At 33.7% G+C, this 19,242-nt stretch overlaps 1 protein-coding gene across 1 annotated transcript; it reads right to left on the bottom strand.

Moving 5' to 3' along the window:
- Positions 1-301: 301 nt before the first annotated feature.
- DhpD (guanine deaminase) lies at positions 302-18,605 on the bottom strand. Its single transcript, XM_085956854.1, has 8 exons — positions 18,315-18,605; positions 17,970-18,230; positions 13,307-13,525; positions 8,671-8,778; positions 7,638-7,745; positions 6,987-7,152; positions 5,992-6,147; positions 302-1,560 (listed from the first exon to the last, which is right to left on the bottom strand). Exons 1-8 carry the CDS (start codon positions 18,414-18,416, stop codon positions 1,319-1,321), a joined length of 1,362 nt encoding a protein of 453 aa, XP_085812980.1. The 5' UTR covers positions 18,417-18,605; the 3' UTR covers positions 302-1,318.
- Between the last annotated feature and the right edge of the window lie 637 nt (positions 18,606-19,242).

Below are 19,242 nucleotides of genomic sequence, written 5' to 3' on the forward strand. Positions count from 1 at the left end.
AGAATGCCGTGTTGTTTTTTGTCTTTATGGAGCCTAATTTAATTTAATTTAACCTTGTAATCGTGTATCCCAAAGATTTACTTATGAAAATTAAGGAGAGCAAAAATTGCAGGGTAGTCTCACAATTTATTAACTAACAATTTTGTATGTAAAATTATTGTAAATTTACGATCAATATATAAGCTCATTTTTATGGTCGTTTTTATTTTATATTCAATTTAATACAATATGAAGTTTTGTATGTCCGAGAAAATAAAAATACTCTAGTGGTTTACGTAATTCTTCTTATTCTTCTTTTTGGTTCTTTTATTTCTTCAAATTATAAATACATAATAAAATTATAAAACATAGATAGACTTACATGTTAAATTTACATCACAATTTTCGATCCTAGGAAGATCATTAACAGATTTTTGTTTTTACGAGAAATGGGTGTAATTCACTTGCTCAACCTGTTAGGTCCAAACACAAAACATGTGAATTTGCTGGACCCTGGACCCGTGACATTCTAAGCAGACATATTACCGCTTGTTACTGTTTGGCCATAGTGGGCATTAAATACAGACAGACAGTGGGTTATTATATTTTTCGACAGTACAATAATTGATTAAGCTGGAAACATTATATAATGTTTCCTATAATAACATAACAATACACAAATTTTATAATGATCTATAAATTGAAAGAATAAACTAAATTTGTTTCCAAGTGAAACATATTATGGGCCTTCACAAAGTCAACCTTTTAACAATTTTTTTTAGGAGGAATGGTTATTTGAAATTACCCAGTTTCCATTGGGTCCTTGTTTTGGATCAAACGCACATTGATAAACATGTGATTTTTACCAGACTGGCACCCGTGGTACGGCTTCAGAGACCCCACCATGCGCATTGATAAATTTTTGCTTATTGTATTTGATAATAAAATATTAAACACCTAATAATCAGCAACATATTAAATGAAGTATATACCTACATATTATTATGTAAAAGTGTTGATTTTTGGCAAAATAAAAGTTAACATTTAGAGCCTCGCGCACGCATAGTCACTAGAAAATATTATAAATATAAATATTTAATCACTATTTTAGATGAGTTAGCTAGTAGCACCTGATCAATATTATGTTATACATAAATATTATCTATATTTGTTCCTGTAGTCCTATTCTAACAGCTGTGTTTACTGTTTACACTAAATTTAGCACTTGTGTACGCTATTATTTATTCTGTGGTAATATTGTGGTCGTGCGGGTACTAAATTTTATGTTAACAAAAAAACTAGAATCTACTGGTCTTTTTTGTTGTAAATTTTCAATCTCTTACAGTGACAACTCCCGTCCTTTGACAAAAACCTTCATAATGTTAGCATCATTTCCTAAGTAAATGAACTTTTGTAGCATCGTAGAGATTCTGTCTTCTTCTGTCAAGTCGGGATGCAATGAGCTGCCGGCGGGCAATTGGTAATGGTCTATTGGTGAATTCGGACTGTACAGGTCAATTAAGAGGGCGTCGAAGTCTTTGCCTACTTCAAAGTTGCCGATTCTGTCACCCAATGAGAGAGCTGAAAATATAGACAGTATTTTTGATGACGATAATATGTAGACTGCAGAAAATATCCAAATTCAAATCTATTTTACTTATAATGAACATGACAAATTATATATTCAAAGCGTTCATGACATGACATCAAGTAAGTGTTAACAATTTTTCAAATAAAAATATGTTTAGGGTAAAGTGAGTAAATAATCTAATATATAAAAATTAATATTTGTGTGTTTGTTTGTTCGTATTGAATGCGCAGCCACACCGTTCATCCGATTGCAATAAAACTTTGTCAACTTATTGCTTGCACTTGCGGGAAGAGTATAGGCTATACTAATATATAAAAATGAATGTCTGTCTGTCTGTATGTCTGTCTGTCTGTGTGTCTGTCCCGTATGCGTTCCTATACCATTCATCCGATTGCGATGAAATTTTGGTAAGTGGTTATATGCACACCCATGAAGGTTTCTGAATTAAAAAAATCATCATCATCTTCTTCTTCTTCATTCTATTTTCTTTTATTCGTATGGTTCCTATACCATTCATCCGATTGCAATAATATTTTGGTAAATGGTTGTATGCACACCCATTAAGGTTTCTGAATTAGAAAAATTATCATCTTCTTCTTCTTCTTCATTCTATCTTCTTTTATTCGTATGGTTCCTATACCATTCATCCGATTGCGATGAAACCTTCGTCAGTTGTTGTGTTAACACCCGCAAAGGTTTCTGAAATAGTACAACCATCTTCTTCTTCTTCTTTTTCTTCATTCTATCTTCTTTTATTCGTATGGTCCCTATACCATTCATCCGATTGCAATGAAACTTCGTCAGTTGTTGTGGTAACACCCGCAATGGTTTTTGAATTAGTACAACCATCTTCTTCTTCTTCTTCTATTCGTATGCGTTCTAAATCCATTCATCCGATTGCAATAAAATTTTCGTCAGTAATTGTGCCAACACCCGCGAGGTTTCTGAATTAGTACAACCATCTTCTTCTTCTTCTTCATTCTATTTTCTTTTATTCGTATGGTCCTTATACCATTCATCCAATTGCAATGAAATTTTCGTCAGTAATTGTGCCAACACCCGCGAAGGTTTCTGAATTAGTACAACCATCTTCTTCTTCTATTCTATCTTCTTCTATTCGTATGCGTTCCTATACCATTCATCCGATTGCAATGAAAATTTGATCAAGTGTTGTGTTCACGCCCGCAATCTGAATTGATACAACCATTTTCTTTTTCTTCTATTCTATCTTCTTCTATTCGTTCTTATACCATTCATCCAACTGCGATGAAATTTTGACCAGTTGTTGTGCGCAAGCCCGCGAAGGTTTCTGAATTAGTACAACCATCTTCTTCTTCTTCTATTCGTATGCGTTCCTATACCATTCATCCGATTGCAATGAAACTTTGGTGAGTTGTCGTGCGCACGCCTGCAAAGGTTTCTGAATTAGTACAACCATCATCTTATTCTTCTATTCGAATGCGTACTTACACCATTCATCCGATTGCAATGAAACTTTGGTGAGTTGTCGTGCGCATGCTGAATTAGAAAATCATCTTCTACTTCTATTCGTATGCGTTCCTATACCATTCATCCGATTGCAATGACATTTCTATCAAGTGTTGTGCCCTTGGCCGCAAAGGTTTCTGAATTAGTACGATCATCTTTTTCTTCTTCTATTTGTATGCGTTCTTATGCCATTCATCCGATTGTGATAAAATTTTGACCAGTTGTTGTGCGCACGCCCGCGAAGGTTTTTGAATTAGTACAACCATCTTCTTCTATTCGTATGTGTTCCTATTCCATTAATCCGACTGCAATGAAACTTTGGTGAGTTGTCATGTGCATGCCCACGAAGATATCTGAATTAGAAAATCATCTTCTTCTACTATTCGTATGCGTTCCTATACCAATCATCCGATTGCGATGAAACTTTTGTCAGTTGGTGTGCGCACACCTGCGAAGGTTTCTAAATTATTATTATATAAAATACAAAGTTTGTTGTTTGTTTGTTCCATCCAATTTTGATTTTTTTTTTTACTACATATTAATAACATTAATAACGTTTTAATATTTTGGATTCGATTTTAATTTAGTGTTCTTATGTTTGACCTTTACTCCTATTAGAATTATTTTCATATTGCCATATTGTATTACACAGATATTTTAATAATTGCCTCTTATTATTTTTCAAATATCTATGATAAATATAACCACGAAGCGACCCTGTGCGAAGCCGGGTACTTCAGCTAGTATAATAATAAAAGTAAGAAAAATAGAAGTACATGGAAGCACACAGAGTGAACTAGGTTGATAGACCCTATCTTAAAAACTCATAAAACAACGTCCACCTAAATTCACTTCACGTAAATGGAATATATCAATATCCGAAACGATTTCATTAGACATAGTTCTTACCCTCCCAATTGGCATTACTAATGGCAGGTCAGCTCTGCATCTTGCCATTACTACCAAGAATGGCAGAGTTTCCATTTACGCCGTGTATAAGTAATATACCCATCATTATCCAAGAGACTTGTACCCTTGTATTGTGCGCGAACATTTAAACAATAGGTAATTTGGCCCTATTATTATAAAAAGATTGAAAGTATATTACTGGTATCAACCGAGCCTAAATATTTTTAAATAGTGAAAAATGGTTACTAAGACCAATGATTATTTTGTAGCAAACTTCACTGTTATCGCAAGCATTAAAATTAAATTACGTTTACTCAATCAGTCGATTCCATAAATTATATAATATACCTACAGCTAAACCATGAAACTTGAATTTGTAAGAGTGGATGTAACGTTTTATTAATTAGTGCAGGGGGGGGCAAACTGCGGGCCGCATGTGGCCCGCCGGGTATTTTTTTGCGGCCCGCCATCATTAATTGTACTTCTGATTACGAATAACTTTTTTATATTTTTAAAAAAAAATATTGACAATAGATTAAAATTTGAAGAATTTGTTGTTTCGTAAATGTATTATCTCAGTACGTCTTCCTTGCGTCTCGTCTCACACTATGTAACTACTATTTTCTACGTTGAACATCGATTTCAATAGATATTGATAGTGTGCCGACAGAGCTACAACTTGAGATTATTGATCTGCAGTGTAACACTGATTTAAGAGAATTGCATCGTCGTGAAGAGATCTCCAAATTTTACCATGCCCTTAATTCAGACAAATTCGACCAACTTAAAGATTATGCAAGAAAAATGTTCGTTATTTTTGGATCAACCTATATATGGTGTAATATATTATTATTATTATATAACATTTTCGATCATGAACCTCAATAAAAATTCTTTACGATCAAATATCTCCGATGCCCATTTACAAGCAGTTTTGAGAATATCAACTACAAAATTAACACCTGAATTTTAAAAAAATGTTCAAAAATATACAACAGTTTCATTCTTCTCATTATTTTTTTTGTAACGTTTATTTTTCGTGATAATAAATGGTGTATTATCTAAAAATGGTATTTTACATGCGGCCCGCCGCTCATTTTGAATTCTTGAATTTGGCCCTCCATCCAAAAAGTTTGCCCACCCCTGAATTAGTGCATATATTGACCATTTAAAAAATGAAACATTTTACATTAACTTGTACCGGAATAAAATCAACACAGCTATACCTGTGAAAGGATAGACCACATAGGTTATTCTATTTTACATCGATAGGCAGCCAAATAATTGATGTAGTTGACCATAACCATGGTGTGCACCATAATTATTTAGAATATTTGATGAACAATCACAAAAAATTGCATACTTTTATATTTATATATACGCCCACGGTGGCCGCGCGGCATAAGCGTTGGACTATAAAGCCGTAGGTCCCAGGTTCGAATCCTGGGTCTGGCAAGTACACATATTGTTTTTCAATTTGTGTGTGTCAGGGTATGGACCTAATAGGTTGAGCAAGTGGCTGACATCCATTTCTCGTAAAAAACAAAATCTGTCAATACAAACCTCCACTCTGTGGAGGCCCATATGATCCTATCAGGATCGGACATGGTCAAAAAAAAAAAAAAAATTATTTACATAATAACGGTCGCTATCTTGCAATGTGCCAAAGTACAGAATATAATTTTTTCTATGGCTACCAATTCAACCACATTGCTATGCTGTCCGCTTTTAGTTATAGTCAAAAATCTATAGGCCGGACCATTGATTTATCGCTTTTAGCTAAATTGTTTGAAACAATAGTTATTGACATTTTTTGGTAATTGACCATTGGTTAGCCTATTGTTAGTAAGCGGTGACTGACCTATGGAGCTGTTTACAGCCAATGAAGTTTTATAATTACAGGTAAGTCAAAACTGAAAGTGGGTTCTGTTCTTTTTTTGCACAGTAAAAAGTTTCAAATCTTGAGGTGGACATAATTTGAAAATCTCAAAACATAATTATATACACATAATATTAATTATTACCTTCAGCTCCTCCGAGTGTTGCAAGATATAAAGCTTCCTTCCACAAAATGACGAGAGAATCATTCTGGGGTTCGTTCATGATGGCTAGTTGAATTGATACATCCATACATCTTCTCATTGCATCTATTATTGAGGGACAGTCTCCACCAGATACGTCTGTAAAAAAACATCAGATTTCAAAATACGCTAGTGAGATATACACTAATGACAACGACACTAATTCGATGAAATTTCAATAGCTCACTGACAATATAAAATTGAATTGAGTGATAAGCTTAAATTATGTATTTTCCTAAACATTTATACACATCAAAAATCATTAGAGATAAATTTTTTTGGACAAAGCTTCAGTCATAGACAATATTATGAGCAAAGGTTTTAGGCTTCTCCTTTAGAGCCTACCGTATTGCATACGTTGTGAGACAGGTCGAGGTCACTTGAGGAGCCCATACAAAAAATCAGCATTTGCTAAATAATCCTATACAATATATAAAGACAGATGGCTGTATATTATATAAGTATATAAATATATTATATTTACAATACATTCTTACATATACGATGGATGTCGTTGGGAAATAAAATTATTTTTATAGAATAAACAAGTTATTATTTTAAAAATATGTCAATATACAATTAAAAATTATTTTTCTTAAGAAGGTAGGCTTTAAATAATCGCCTAGTATGGAGTCTTCTCCACTGAAATATGCAATATGCTGCGTGACAATTTGACAGATAATATACAAATGTTTTTGTTATCTATATACGATAAATGGTTGTTGCTTTCGCATTTGAAAGAATTATTTCATGATGAAGGTTGCATGCATGGTCAACGACTATTTTTTATAAAAATGTTTTTTAATATAACCTCCATCTTGTGGAGGCTGATGTGGTCCGCTTAGGAGTTAAAATGACAATTTACTTTTCATTTGTTACAAGAAAGAACCGTGCCCGTGCCATTAAAACGATTTATTGAATCATAAATGTCATCAAACCTGTGCCAAGTCCAACAGTGAGGCCTTTATCGATGAGTTCTCTAACGGGACAGATTCCTGAAATGAGCCGCGTGTTGGAGGCGGGACAGTGCGCCACCGACACCCCTCTCTCTTTCAACAATTTCTTTTCAGACTCTTCCAGATGTACTGCATGTGCAACGTAGGACTAGAAAATGTCGTAATAATTTTAATATGTAATACAAATTGAACACTATTGTAACTTATATAAATTAACTAGGAGAAGTGTGTTTCGGTGCTTGACTATTTGCAGATGGATAATATACTGAACTTTGAGAACAGATGCTTATAGTGGATATTGGGTGGGTATAAGAGTAACGAGGAGATAAGATAGTGGACCATGCAGCCTCTTGTTAAATTGAAGGTGAATCAGTGACATTGGACCTGACTAGGCCACATGCTACGGATGCCTCAAGAGTGCGTGAACGGGAGCCTGTCTTTTCTTTAAGCCAACAGGATTCTGGTGTTCTATAAGGCAACTAAATACCATTGAGTGGGTGCTATGTGCTAAGGATATAACCTGAAAAGACAAAAGAAAACTGACGAGCGTCATAGATTGATTCTTGGAGGCGCCGTGTGGTGTCCATACGTTCCAACTAAGGATCGGACATAGACTAAATAAAGTAATATTACCTTGTTTGTGAGCAGGCCTGCTTTATCGTAAACGTCACAGTAAGTCTTCTGCTCAGGATATGTTACGTGGACTGCAGCCACTTCATCTTTATTCTCTGACACATGAGTCTGTAAAGAACCAAACATATAAGAAATGCATAAGGCCATGAAAACAAAATCAAACTTTCAGTTGGTGGTCAAAATTCCAATTATGTATACATTGCCAACAATTTGAATTAAAATTACGAAAGAGTCTCCAACGGTTGCACATTGTTAAGAAATTTCATCATTAATGCTCGAAATTCGAAGATTATGGGTTCAAATCACAACAGATAATACATAGAATTCCGGTATGCTATATTCAATACTCTACATTTTGATGCAGGGTTTTGAATGTGTGAGTGTCCTACGAAAATGAAACACGCATTATGCACGTGCAATAGTGTGTGTAATACACCAATATTAGAAGAGCGTCAATGCATAATCCGAGAGCAGTTGTCAGTATTCGACATATGTCGTATTCTTGACACGTGTTAAAATTTTATCCCGGATTTTTCCTTACTCGGGATCGATTACCTGCTACTCCTTACCCGTTAGGTATTTCAGTTCCCATTATTTCTGAGTTCCCTGGATCAAGTCCCTTTCAGTGAGATTTTTTTTTGTCTACTAGGAATGAAAAATTATTAATCCTTACAGCGCGAACGCCACAGCTGTTGTGTCCTGATTAAGGGGCCATTAGATATAATTAGCATGTTATTTAAATGTGGTAATTAAATGCTCCGCAGTGAATCAGTTAATAATCATTGTTTCGGTTCCCATGTTGGTATCTATCTGGTAGAGTGGCCGTTTCTGTATAAATACGAAATCGTGATTGGTTAAAAAAAAATCAATATCCAGCTATTCCTCGTAAAATTGTCTGGTTATATAACCTCCTGTGGCCCATATACTCTGATTAGGGGCGTAAATGGTAATTTAACTGTTTTATGGGTATGGCAATTTTTTGATGATATGACAATTATTTGAAGAGTATATTATAATATTTAGAGTTATTTACTTGGATTCTGCAATCATACTTCTTAGCCAGGTCAGCCAATAGTTTCATGGTGGTAGCATCACAACTGAGTGCAAAGCGTGGAGTGACAACAGGGACCACTAAATCGTTCTAAAAAAGATAGAATTAATTATTCATTGCAATTTGGATTAGTTTCAGAATGCTTGTCCGCAAATGTATGGGCTTCCAAATGCAACTTTGTCGTAAAACTCATGCTTCATGTAGCTGTCAATCGACAGCTGAATAAAGGAATCACCTAACTTTTCTGTTTAGGTGGCTGTTTTGTGTTATAGCTAAACTTATTTATTTCGTCAATCAGATCTATGTTATAAATAAAAAAAAATCATTTTTATTATTTCAATAAATTTACATTTATATTTATATAAGGAACTAATAGAGAAACTAATAATAATAAAAGATCTAAGTATGTTAAAAAATAATTATGTTATAATAATTTATCTGTTTGGAATAGGTACATATTATTGATCAGTGGCGAAGGGTGGAGGTAGGCTGTTAAGATTCGCTATAAATAGTGCACACTAAACTTTTTTAGTCATATGTATTTGTCTTTATTGAACTAAGACTACAATTTACAGATGGTGTTAGTTAGTTTTTAAAAATCAATTAAACCCTGCCTAAACGAAACCATAATAGTTTTGGTCTAATTTGGGCAATGCGACAAAATTGTGCACACTTTTTTATTCATAAATATTTGTTTTCGTTGGATTAAAAATACATATTGCACATATTGTTGGTTATTTTTTTAAATTCATTAAGCCCTGCCTAAACGAAACTATAATAAATTAAAAATATTCGTCTATTTATATAATATTCAAAGTTATGTATGATTTAATTGCATAATTTTAGATATTTTATAGATATACATGCATTTTTTGACTATTATCTATTATGGCTTGGTTTCTCAGGGTTTAATTGAATTTTAAAAACTAACCAACACTATCTGTAAATTGTAGTCTTATTTCAACGAAAACAAATATCTATGTCTGAAAAAGTTTAATGTGCACTGTTTATGGCGGATCTTAACAGCCTACCTCCACCCTTCGCCACTGTTATTGATAATGAAATGTATTTCAAAGAGATAATATTTAAAGATAAAATAAAACTATGGGCGGTCATTTAAATCAGAGATTGGCAACATTTTTAGACTTATTAGCTAAATTCTACTTTTAGTTTTAAATAATCACTGTTTGTCTCTCTATTAAGGTAACCTTTGTGACTATTTTCCCTCAGCCATGTTAAAAGTTGTAAATTAAATTATTTCTAAAATCATGACTGAAAATGATTGTCCGCAAATGTATGGGAATCTAAGTGAAACTTTGTCGTGAAATTGAAAAATCCGTCAAATTTATTATAGAAATAATTCAGCATAATTAGCATATTTTGTTAGTGGACAGCCGGTTACTGACCCCTGATTTAAATTGTGAGTGATTCATATCTATATGAGGTCAAAATATTATTGAGATAATTCTGCCATAATGACATAACATTTTTATAAGAGAATCGACTTCTTAACTAGACCAAGGCTAAAATTAATGCAGTGTGTGTAAATATAATAATATATACTAACTAATATTATTATTTAAAGGCTAAAAAAAGGTCTAGCATTAAAAGCAATCAGTTCAAAAGAAAAGAAACATTCTCGAAAAACAGTAAAAGAACACATTGACATAATATGCTCCAAACCAATTTGTATAATTTAAGTTATATTGTCAGTACCTACGTAAAATTGGGGTTTCTCTCTCACCTCGGACCAAAATTTTAGTAGCACTTGATGAGAGAGGTTAGACTTGAACCTCACAATGGTAAAGTGAATGTGTGTTTAATGCAGAACAAAAATGCACCATAAAAAAGTCTGTCACTATAACTTTCATTTTGTGGGGGTGTCATTGGGACACCCATATAGTCTACCTCGGAACCACAATGGTAATTTTACCAAACGGCCAAGATCTAAATGATGTTTAAACATTTTTAAAAAAGGAATTAATTTTGTTGGTCAACTCTGGATTTTACATAAACAAGATTATGTTGGATTATGTGTACCAGAAATACACTTATAATGTGACAAATGCAGTCGTTCAAGAAACATGATAGGATTTTTTTTAAATGTGTTTCCATGGTAGCGAGTTGATATGATTTCCTAGAGATTTAAATGATCAAATCATATCTCTTGTTGATATAAAAGCTGTGAAATTTCTAAGGAGAATTTGAAAAAACGTAAGAAGTTATGATTTATGAACATTTATGCATGATAAAAGTATTTACATATATATATTATCTATATGAGAGTAATGACTTTTATAAATAGAAAGGTTGAAACCTCAGAGTAATGATATATAGAGAGCGCCTATTTTTCGGCAAAATGAAGCCGTGTTTCTTGCGTTTAACGCACAGTAGAATCTTGATTTTATTATTATCAACTTAACTATGAAATGTTATACCATCGTGTTGCTTCTCAGTACGGTTACCAAATTTAAACACAACATAGTTAACAATAATATGTTCTACTAAAATAACTAAAAATAATTACCACTAACTTTATATTTAAAAAAAAAAGAATAAATTTCAGCAACACATGCTCGCAGTTTTAAAATGAATTTAATCAGTCTAATCTATTTTTGTTTTCGGTCAGTTTTGAAAAATATTTAATTCAGCCGAATGCTTACTCAATCGCTCTTATGGTTCGTATTTGTTCAGGCCGTGGTTGAAACCTATTTTTTCATATTAGTATTTAAAGCAGTGGTTTTCAAAATGTGCGCCAGGGACTCATTAATACATTGGACGCTAAAGACGCGCCCAGTGCATAACGTTTTTTTTTTTTTAGAATTATTAATAACCATATCCTTGCTTTTTCGTACAAGGTGGTTGTTAGTAATTTTGAACAATCACAAACACCCAGGCTTTGAGAAAAACACAAAAATATTGTGTGTCCTGACCGGGAATCGAACCCAGGAACTCTCGGGTGGAAGGCAAGCGCCTTACGCACTGCACCACGAGAGCCGCCTAGTGCGTAACGATTAAGTGGCCATTCGATATAATTAGCATTTAAATTTAAGCATTAGCTATTTAAATGTGGTAATTAAAAAGTAATTATCTTGTCAGCAGTCAGTTTATTGCGATGCTTGCATGAATCGCACAAGTAAAATCGGTCCGGCTGATATAATAATTTCGGAGTTTTGGAGGTAGGCTGTGGAGATCTGAGAAAAATAATACATGCACTTATTTGTTTTCATTGAACTAAGAATACAAATTGCAGATGGTTATTAAAACCAGATGGAACCCTGCCGAAACCAAACCATAATAGATAAAAAATATTTTTCTATCTATAAAATATAGCATAATTTTAGATATTTAATAGATATAACTATTGTGGTTTGCTTTAGGCTGGGTTTAATTGGATTTTAAAAACTAATCAATACGGTCTGTAATTTGTACACTTAATTCAATGAAAACAAATAAGCATTACTGTCAAAGTTTAGTGTGCACTATTTATGTCGGATCTCCACAGACTATGTCCACTCTTCGCCATTACTAAATACTTATATGAAAGAGAAACTGAAAAAATGTGACTGAGACTAATAACTGAGAGGAACTTCACATTGATATCGCCCACATTTGTCAAAAACTGCAACTATTTCAAAATAATTCTAGATTTTCCTTATGTAATACATATACCGGAACCAAAACATTCAAATAATAATACAAATGCAGCTCTATAACTGCGAAGGAACAGACCACATCAATAACTGTTGTACATAGCATATGCAGCCAAATACAGTGAACTATCACTATTTAGAATAATCGGTGAAGTTAATTGCTCTACCAAACCCGTCCTGCACTATACCCGGTCTTAACCGCACGTATCACGGGTCACTATGTTTACATGTGAAGCATGATAAATTGAGTTTATTTAATATAATTTTATATTATTTAGAATAATCAGATTAACAATCAGTACGCGAACACAGTAACAAAACATCAAAGCAGACGAACTTCTTTCAATGTGCCATTCATTTTTCCTACACTAAAAATAAATAATTACGACATATCTTTTTGTAAAATAATAATTATATTGAATGGCCTAAATTATTCAGTAGTTGATGTAAATTTAATAAAGTAAGGCTTGTCAAAAGTGTGTCAAAAGATATTTTTTCAAAATGTGAAATGATAATGAGATCGCATTAAACTGAAAAAAGGTTTAAATGTACTTACCTATTTTAATATTTTTGCTATAAAATATTAATATTTTAAATATATTTTTATTGGTAGATACTTCTGTTTTTCCATAATATATTTCACGAATATCGGTTCGGTACATTGGGTATTGCAATCCCTAGTGCCAATGGCTAATATTGGGGGTAAATTATATGAAATGCTAAATTATATGAACAACTAACATGTCATGGCTATGAAATCATGTTAGTGGTAGAATTAACATATTTTAAGATGGTTAGCGTCATTTTTTTAACAACAGAATGATTTAGTGATATTAAAAACGGCATAAAACTAACCTTTGGGTAAAACATAGCTATATTGTAAAGGGAGGATTGTATAGTTTTAAATGAAACAATGTCACTCAATTATTAATATGATGAAATTAGTGATGTTTTAATATATGTACCTCTAATTTATTTATCTTCAAGATGAATGTTTCGGTTTCTTTCAGTTCTTTATCCATGTCATTGTAGTAACCGTGTTCGTTGGGGATGTTCATGCTGACTTTTCCTATGAGTGCCCTCTGTCCTAATTCAGCTACGATTCTGCCGAGTATCAAACTGCTTTCCAGATGTAACGAGCCATAGTAACTGGCTGTAGTCGTTCCATTCTTAAGCGTTCTCCTCTGAAATTGTAAAAAATGATAATTAAGACCTGTACAATTCATTGATTTCTAAAGTGGGCACTGCCGCTGGAAGACAAGGAGGCTATAGGCTATTCAAAAGTGGCATAGGATACAAATCAAAGAATTTGAACTATAAATGGAAGGAGCCTAATATGTTATTTCTGTTATGACATTTTAAATTATTTAGCAATCGCATGAAGCATGGTTAAGTTGGTAAACTCCACAAATATTATTAAATATTAACATCGCCCAATTGGCACTCCAATAATTTCCTTACTCATACAATGGCGGCTGTTTTTTATATTCATTGTGATTACTAAAACAAATTTTACAGGTCTTTTCAACTAAATAATAATGCCTAAGTATATTATTATAGGCTGTTTTCTATTCATTGTAATGTATTGTCTTTTTATACGCCCTGCAAATTAGCAAATATAGAAAAGTCCTGATTATTTGTGTGCGGATTATACATGCACGCAACGGTGTATATATAATATAATATACGATATAATAGCTCTTAGGAAAATTCGAACTGATATTAGAAGATCGTTAAAAGATTCCTGCAAACAAACCAAAATCACAGATTTTCTTAATAAATAATGAGTACCTATGAAACATAAGTCAATACCACCTGACCGAGGCATACCTGTTACCCCCACGGTGAAGCTATGCGACCTGGAATACGCCGATGATGCTGTCCTATTCGACAACTCAATCAAGGGCATTCAAGAGACAATCGACAGGTTGCATAACAACTCCTCTCGCGTTGGTTTGAAAATCAACGCGAAGAAAACCAACGTCTTGTGCAATAGCACCTGTCCTGATCCAGATTTCCCTCTGATTAGCGATGGACAAAGCATCGAGAGCGTCGACAGCTTCAAGTATCTGACGGTGCTGCTTTACGGTAGCGAATCATGGCACCTTACGAAGGCTCAGAGCAACCGTATACTGAGCTTCGAAAACAGATGTTTGCGACGAATACCGGGTGTGCGGTGGTATGACTTTAGGAGCAACGAGGAGATAAGAGAACGTACCAAGCAGCCTCTCATCACACTGAAAGTGAAGAGGCGACGTTGGACCTGGCTCGGCCACGTGCTGCGGATGCCAGAAGAGAACTTCAACCTGGCTTGCCTGTTCTTCAAGCCGACCGGATTCCGGCGTCCTGGAAGGCCGCTAAATACAATCTACAGAGTGTATACGGCGGAGCTACGGGATGCTGGTTTGACCTGGAACGAAGCAAGAAGACTGGCGAGCGACAGGGATTCTTGGAGGCGCCGCGTGGTGTCCATATGCTCCAGCTAAGGGGCGGATATGGGCAAAGAAGAAGAAGATGAAACATATTTAAATAATTGTCTGCTTTAAAAATATATATGTAGTATTTTAAAAAGAAAAAAAATCATAGTTCGGATTGTCTGTGTTTTTTGTTTATTCGTGCCGCTTCTCCCCACCATTAGACCGGATAATCGGGAGTCTACTGTAAATATCATTGCAGTAGTGTTACAGTCAGTGGACCAGAGGCTCCATCTCTATAGAAGAAGGGTTTGTTGAATATCCTTGATACAAATAGTATCCAACTGTATGAATCGTTTTATATTTTGAAGTCATGCAGCATAATGAAAGCAAAAGAAAAAACGTCGCATATAGTTAGATGTTTTTCACTAGTACCTATGTGTCATGTTATGTGTTTTTAAGTGGTGATACATTCTGCTTATTTAAGAAAAAATGTTGTATTTTAAATATTTTAGTATTATTAAAATATAATATGACTGTAAATGAACTTAACAATATTTTCAATAATCAAATAAAGTTATTTTATACAACAGTTTGCTAAGAGGTTTATTTTTTATTCTTTACGTTAACTTCAAGTCAGCAACAAAACTTTCCACTGCTTGGTTGTATTACCTAGGTAGGTACTTACTTATTTTAGTGTAAATCTAAATTCTAAATGGTCAACTTTTTTTATAGATAAGAAAGTTATATCTTTTTTTGAAGATAAGAAAAATTATCAGTTCATTTGGACTTTACTTTTAACACATCACGACATTCCCATAAAAAAAGGCAAACATATAAAAAGATTAATTTACAATATTATCTGAGTATGCTTGATGTCATGGAATAAAACAAGTTAATGGTTTCACTAAAACAATATATACGTATCTATCACGTCCAGAAATTTGTACATGCCATATAGTATCGAGATCAAATTCATGTCTAAATAATATACTTAAAAAATATGTAAGAAAAACCACCGGAATACAAGGGAAAGACGGAGGAAAATAAGTAGGTAAGTAAATTAGAAATGCAATCATATAAATATATTTATATAAAATACGGAATGATTCAAAAGCAGGGCTCGAAATGGAACGGAACGCACCGGAGTGTCGTTCCGGTTCGTGAAATTTGTAAAATTATCGCTCCGTCTCGTGGAAAAAATATGTTGACCGTCTGAGCTAGATAGGCCATGGAATAGAAAATCTGACACTTATTTTTATAAAATACACATACGATTTGATAACTATGTAAATATCTTCAGAAAATTTGTCGAGCGCTTCGGTTCGTAAACTTTTCCATTTCGAGCGCTGTTCAAAAGTATATTAGCATGCTCGTAAGTATCAAGTTGTAACTGTCAAATATCTGATAATAGCGTTATTATCACGTATCTGATACAAATTGATATTAAATTACTGTTCATATTGAATCTAATAAAATTGCAACATTACTGTCTGCAATGCTCCACGAAAAACATGTAATTTTTTGATCTTAATGCTATACAGCCATTTCCTTTTGGTAAAAAATCTCACAGAGAACTGTGATACGGCGAAATGTAATATAAGTCCTTTAGTCGCTAAACCCGCTCTGGAGGTTTTTTGAGTTTCGACACGAAAAACTGTTTTGTGCATTTACGATGATGTTAATGCTAGTAGTGATGACGAATGACGATTATATAGCGATTTAAACGTATGCTAAAAATCATGGTTTGAATTGCGACGTCTGATTGGTCGACTATGTAGAGTGGAATTTGTAACCTGTTATTAATCCTAGCTAGAGCGGGTTTGGCGATTCAAGTCAATATTCATTTTGATTTTTTGACAAAACAGGGCGAAATTTAAAACTTGCACCTCGATAGTCTGGTAGACCTATCGATATAGCACATAGGTACGTGCATTCAAAACTAATTTTATTGAAAAATCGCCCAGAGAAGGTTTGGCGACTAAGCGACTCATATTATGTACACTTTACCCGTAACCCGTATATTGCTATGAACATAGGTAAGAAAATAAACTATATATGAATTGAATTTGGAAGTACAGTGGAACCGGAGCGCACTAGGTTGGTGATCCAGGCCTTTTTTTCAGGACAGAATGCGCTCTGTGCTTCTCCAGACAGTTCTCATCAATATTACGTTATATACAATAATCTTGAATCAAGTGAAGGTTAATATGCCGCAAATGCCCGCATGAGATTTTATAACTTTCTTTTTAGACCAAACCAAACCTAACCTAACCTACCCCAACCTAATATAATTTTAGTTTGTGATAATGATGCATCAAAATGTATGAAAATTTCAAATTTTAAATTAACAATTATTGGATCGAAAAGCATCTGCGCCGACAGAAAAAGGTATTTAATATAATTGTCTACATGGAATCAACTGTTTTCGTTAAAAAGCTCATGCGGGCATCTGCGGCACCAGTGAATATAGAAAAATATATTGTTGCTTAGAACATAAAAAGCTATATTCATACCCAGCAGACTGTGCTTAAAAGTGCATAAGCAGTGATTAGGTAGCCCAATTATGGGATTATGGAAAAATGTATTGGCCGTTTTATAGTGTGAAGTTCTCGGTATATATTATCCATTACAATATTAGAAAATGTGCTATAGAAAAAATGGAATGGTAAGTAGTATTTTTAATAACAGTGACCCATTTCATGTCTACTACCACAGAAAAGATTAATAAATAGAATTCAGATAGCCTTATACACCAATACACTACTTTTTGAAGCAGGGTTTTGAATGTGTGAGTGTCCTACGAAAATGAAACACATTATAGACGTGCAACAGTGTGTTGCAAACTTCAAATACACCAATATTGAATGACCGTCAGCGCATAAACCGAGAGCAAATGTCGGAACGAAGGACAAGCTTAGAATGACGTATTCTTGACCCAAGAAGTTTATCCCATATTCTTCGACACTCAAGATCAATTGCCTGTTACTCCACACCCGTTAGGTATTTCAGTTCTCATTAATTCTGTGTCCCCTGGCTACAACACTGGTTGATTGGTTGAGTGAGCATACTGAGTATAAACATTGTGCCATTAAATTATACTTGGAGATCATGAGTATCGGTCACTTCCAAGTTTAGAAAAATGTTTTATGTATGTATGGGCAGTTTTTAATGAGACAATGTAAATAATTGATTTAGCAATTAGTGTTCTTACCACAACTGTTTCATACACTTTGGTGGCGAACTCCGTGTCCACGTAGAGTTTTTCAAGAGGAAACGTATAGGTTGTTAGCCATTCGGGTAGAGGTTTATCGAGTCCCAATCCAAGATTCGGGAATTGCGGCGCATGCAAATGACAGTCGACCAATCCGGGAATAATAATTTGCGAAGATGATATATTTTGCACAACATAATCTGCCAGGTTAAGGGTCTTAGTTATTTCTTGAAGATTCTTCGATCTCCCAACAGATGTTATCTACAAATATAAATATAAATTTATAATGCAATATGACACTATAAAAGAAGTTTATTGTAAAAAATACTTTTACAACGCGACTACCTTTCCAGATTGTACCACTAGATGACCGCTGAAAAGTTCCAACTTTTTATTTGAATTGCAGTGAGCAACATTGCCAACATAAATAACAGCATTTTTGTTCATTTTTCCCGCGCGAAATGAACACCGATTAAATTACATAAAATTCGAAATTATTTAAGAGAATTTGACGCGATAAACGTTATAGGTGTTTAAGACGCGGAATCCAAATAATATGTAAATTTATCTCTGCGATACGACAGCGGACAGAGCAATCGACAGTGAGCCACTTAACTGAATCAGCTGTTTCTGTATGGTATACATTAGCTATGCGTTATATTATTCGTACGATTTATCGCGAAAAACAGCTCACATCGTCACTGACGTCACTGACCAGTTACCATTGACTCGTGTTGCCATCATTTTCTATGTTGAATATAGTACAAAGGCGTAAAAATTATAGTTTTTCTGAAAAAAATATAGTGCAGTAACATTTTTGTCTTGAATCCTTTAAAATGACAGTATTTTGGCATATTTCGATTAAAATTATAGTATTTTACATTTTTCGCGAAATCAAAATTATAGTATTGTACTATAATTATAGTACGGTTGGCAACACTGCATTGACTATAATATGAGGGATATGCGATAAGTCACTATGTACACTAACAATATAATAATATTATGTCGACGTCGATCTGACAATAGTATCTATCTGCAGTTTTGGCGAATTCTGTATAATTGGTGTATTTTGTATAAAATTTGGTGACGGATCGAATGGAAATATTATTGTTCTACGAAAAAATCCTAAAGTGCTCAAATTTGACGCGGATGATAGTGTCCATCTGCATCGACTCATTTATGAGGTATGAGGTGGAATGGTGTCTAGAAACTAAAAAGAAATACTATCTGCATGATTTTTTTAATTATATGACATTAGAATTTCCATAGA

The sequence above is a fragment of the Rhyacophila brunnea genome, unplaced genomic scaffold, assembly GCF_057557595.1.
Source record: "Rhyacophila brunnea isolate RB1 unplaced genomic scaffold, BYU_Rbru_1.0 scaffold_6, whole genome shotgun sequence".
NCBI lineage: Eukaryota > Metazoa > Arthropoda > Insecta > Trichoptera > Rhyacophilidae > Rhyacophila > Rhyacophila brunnea.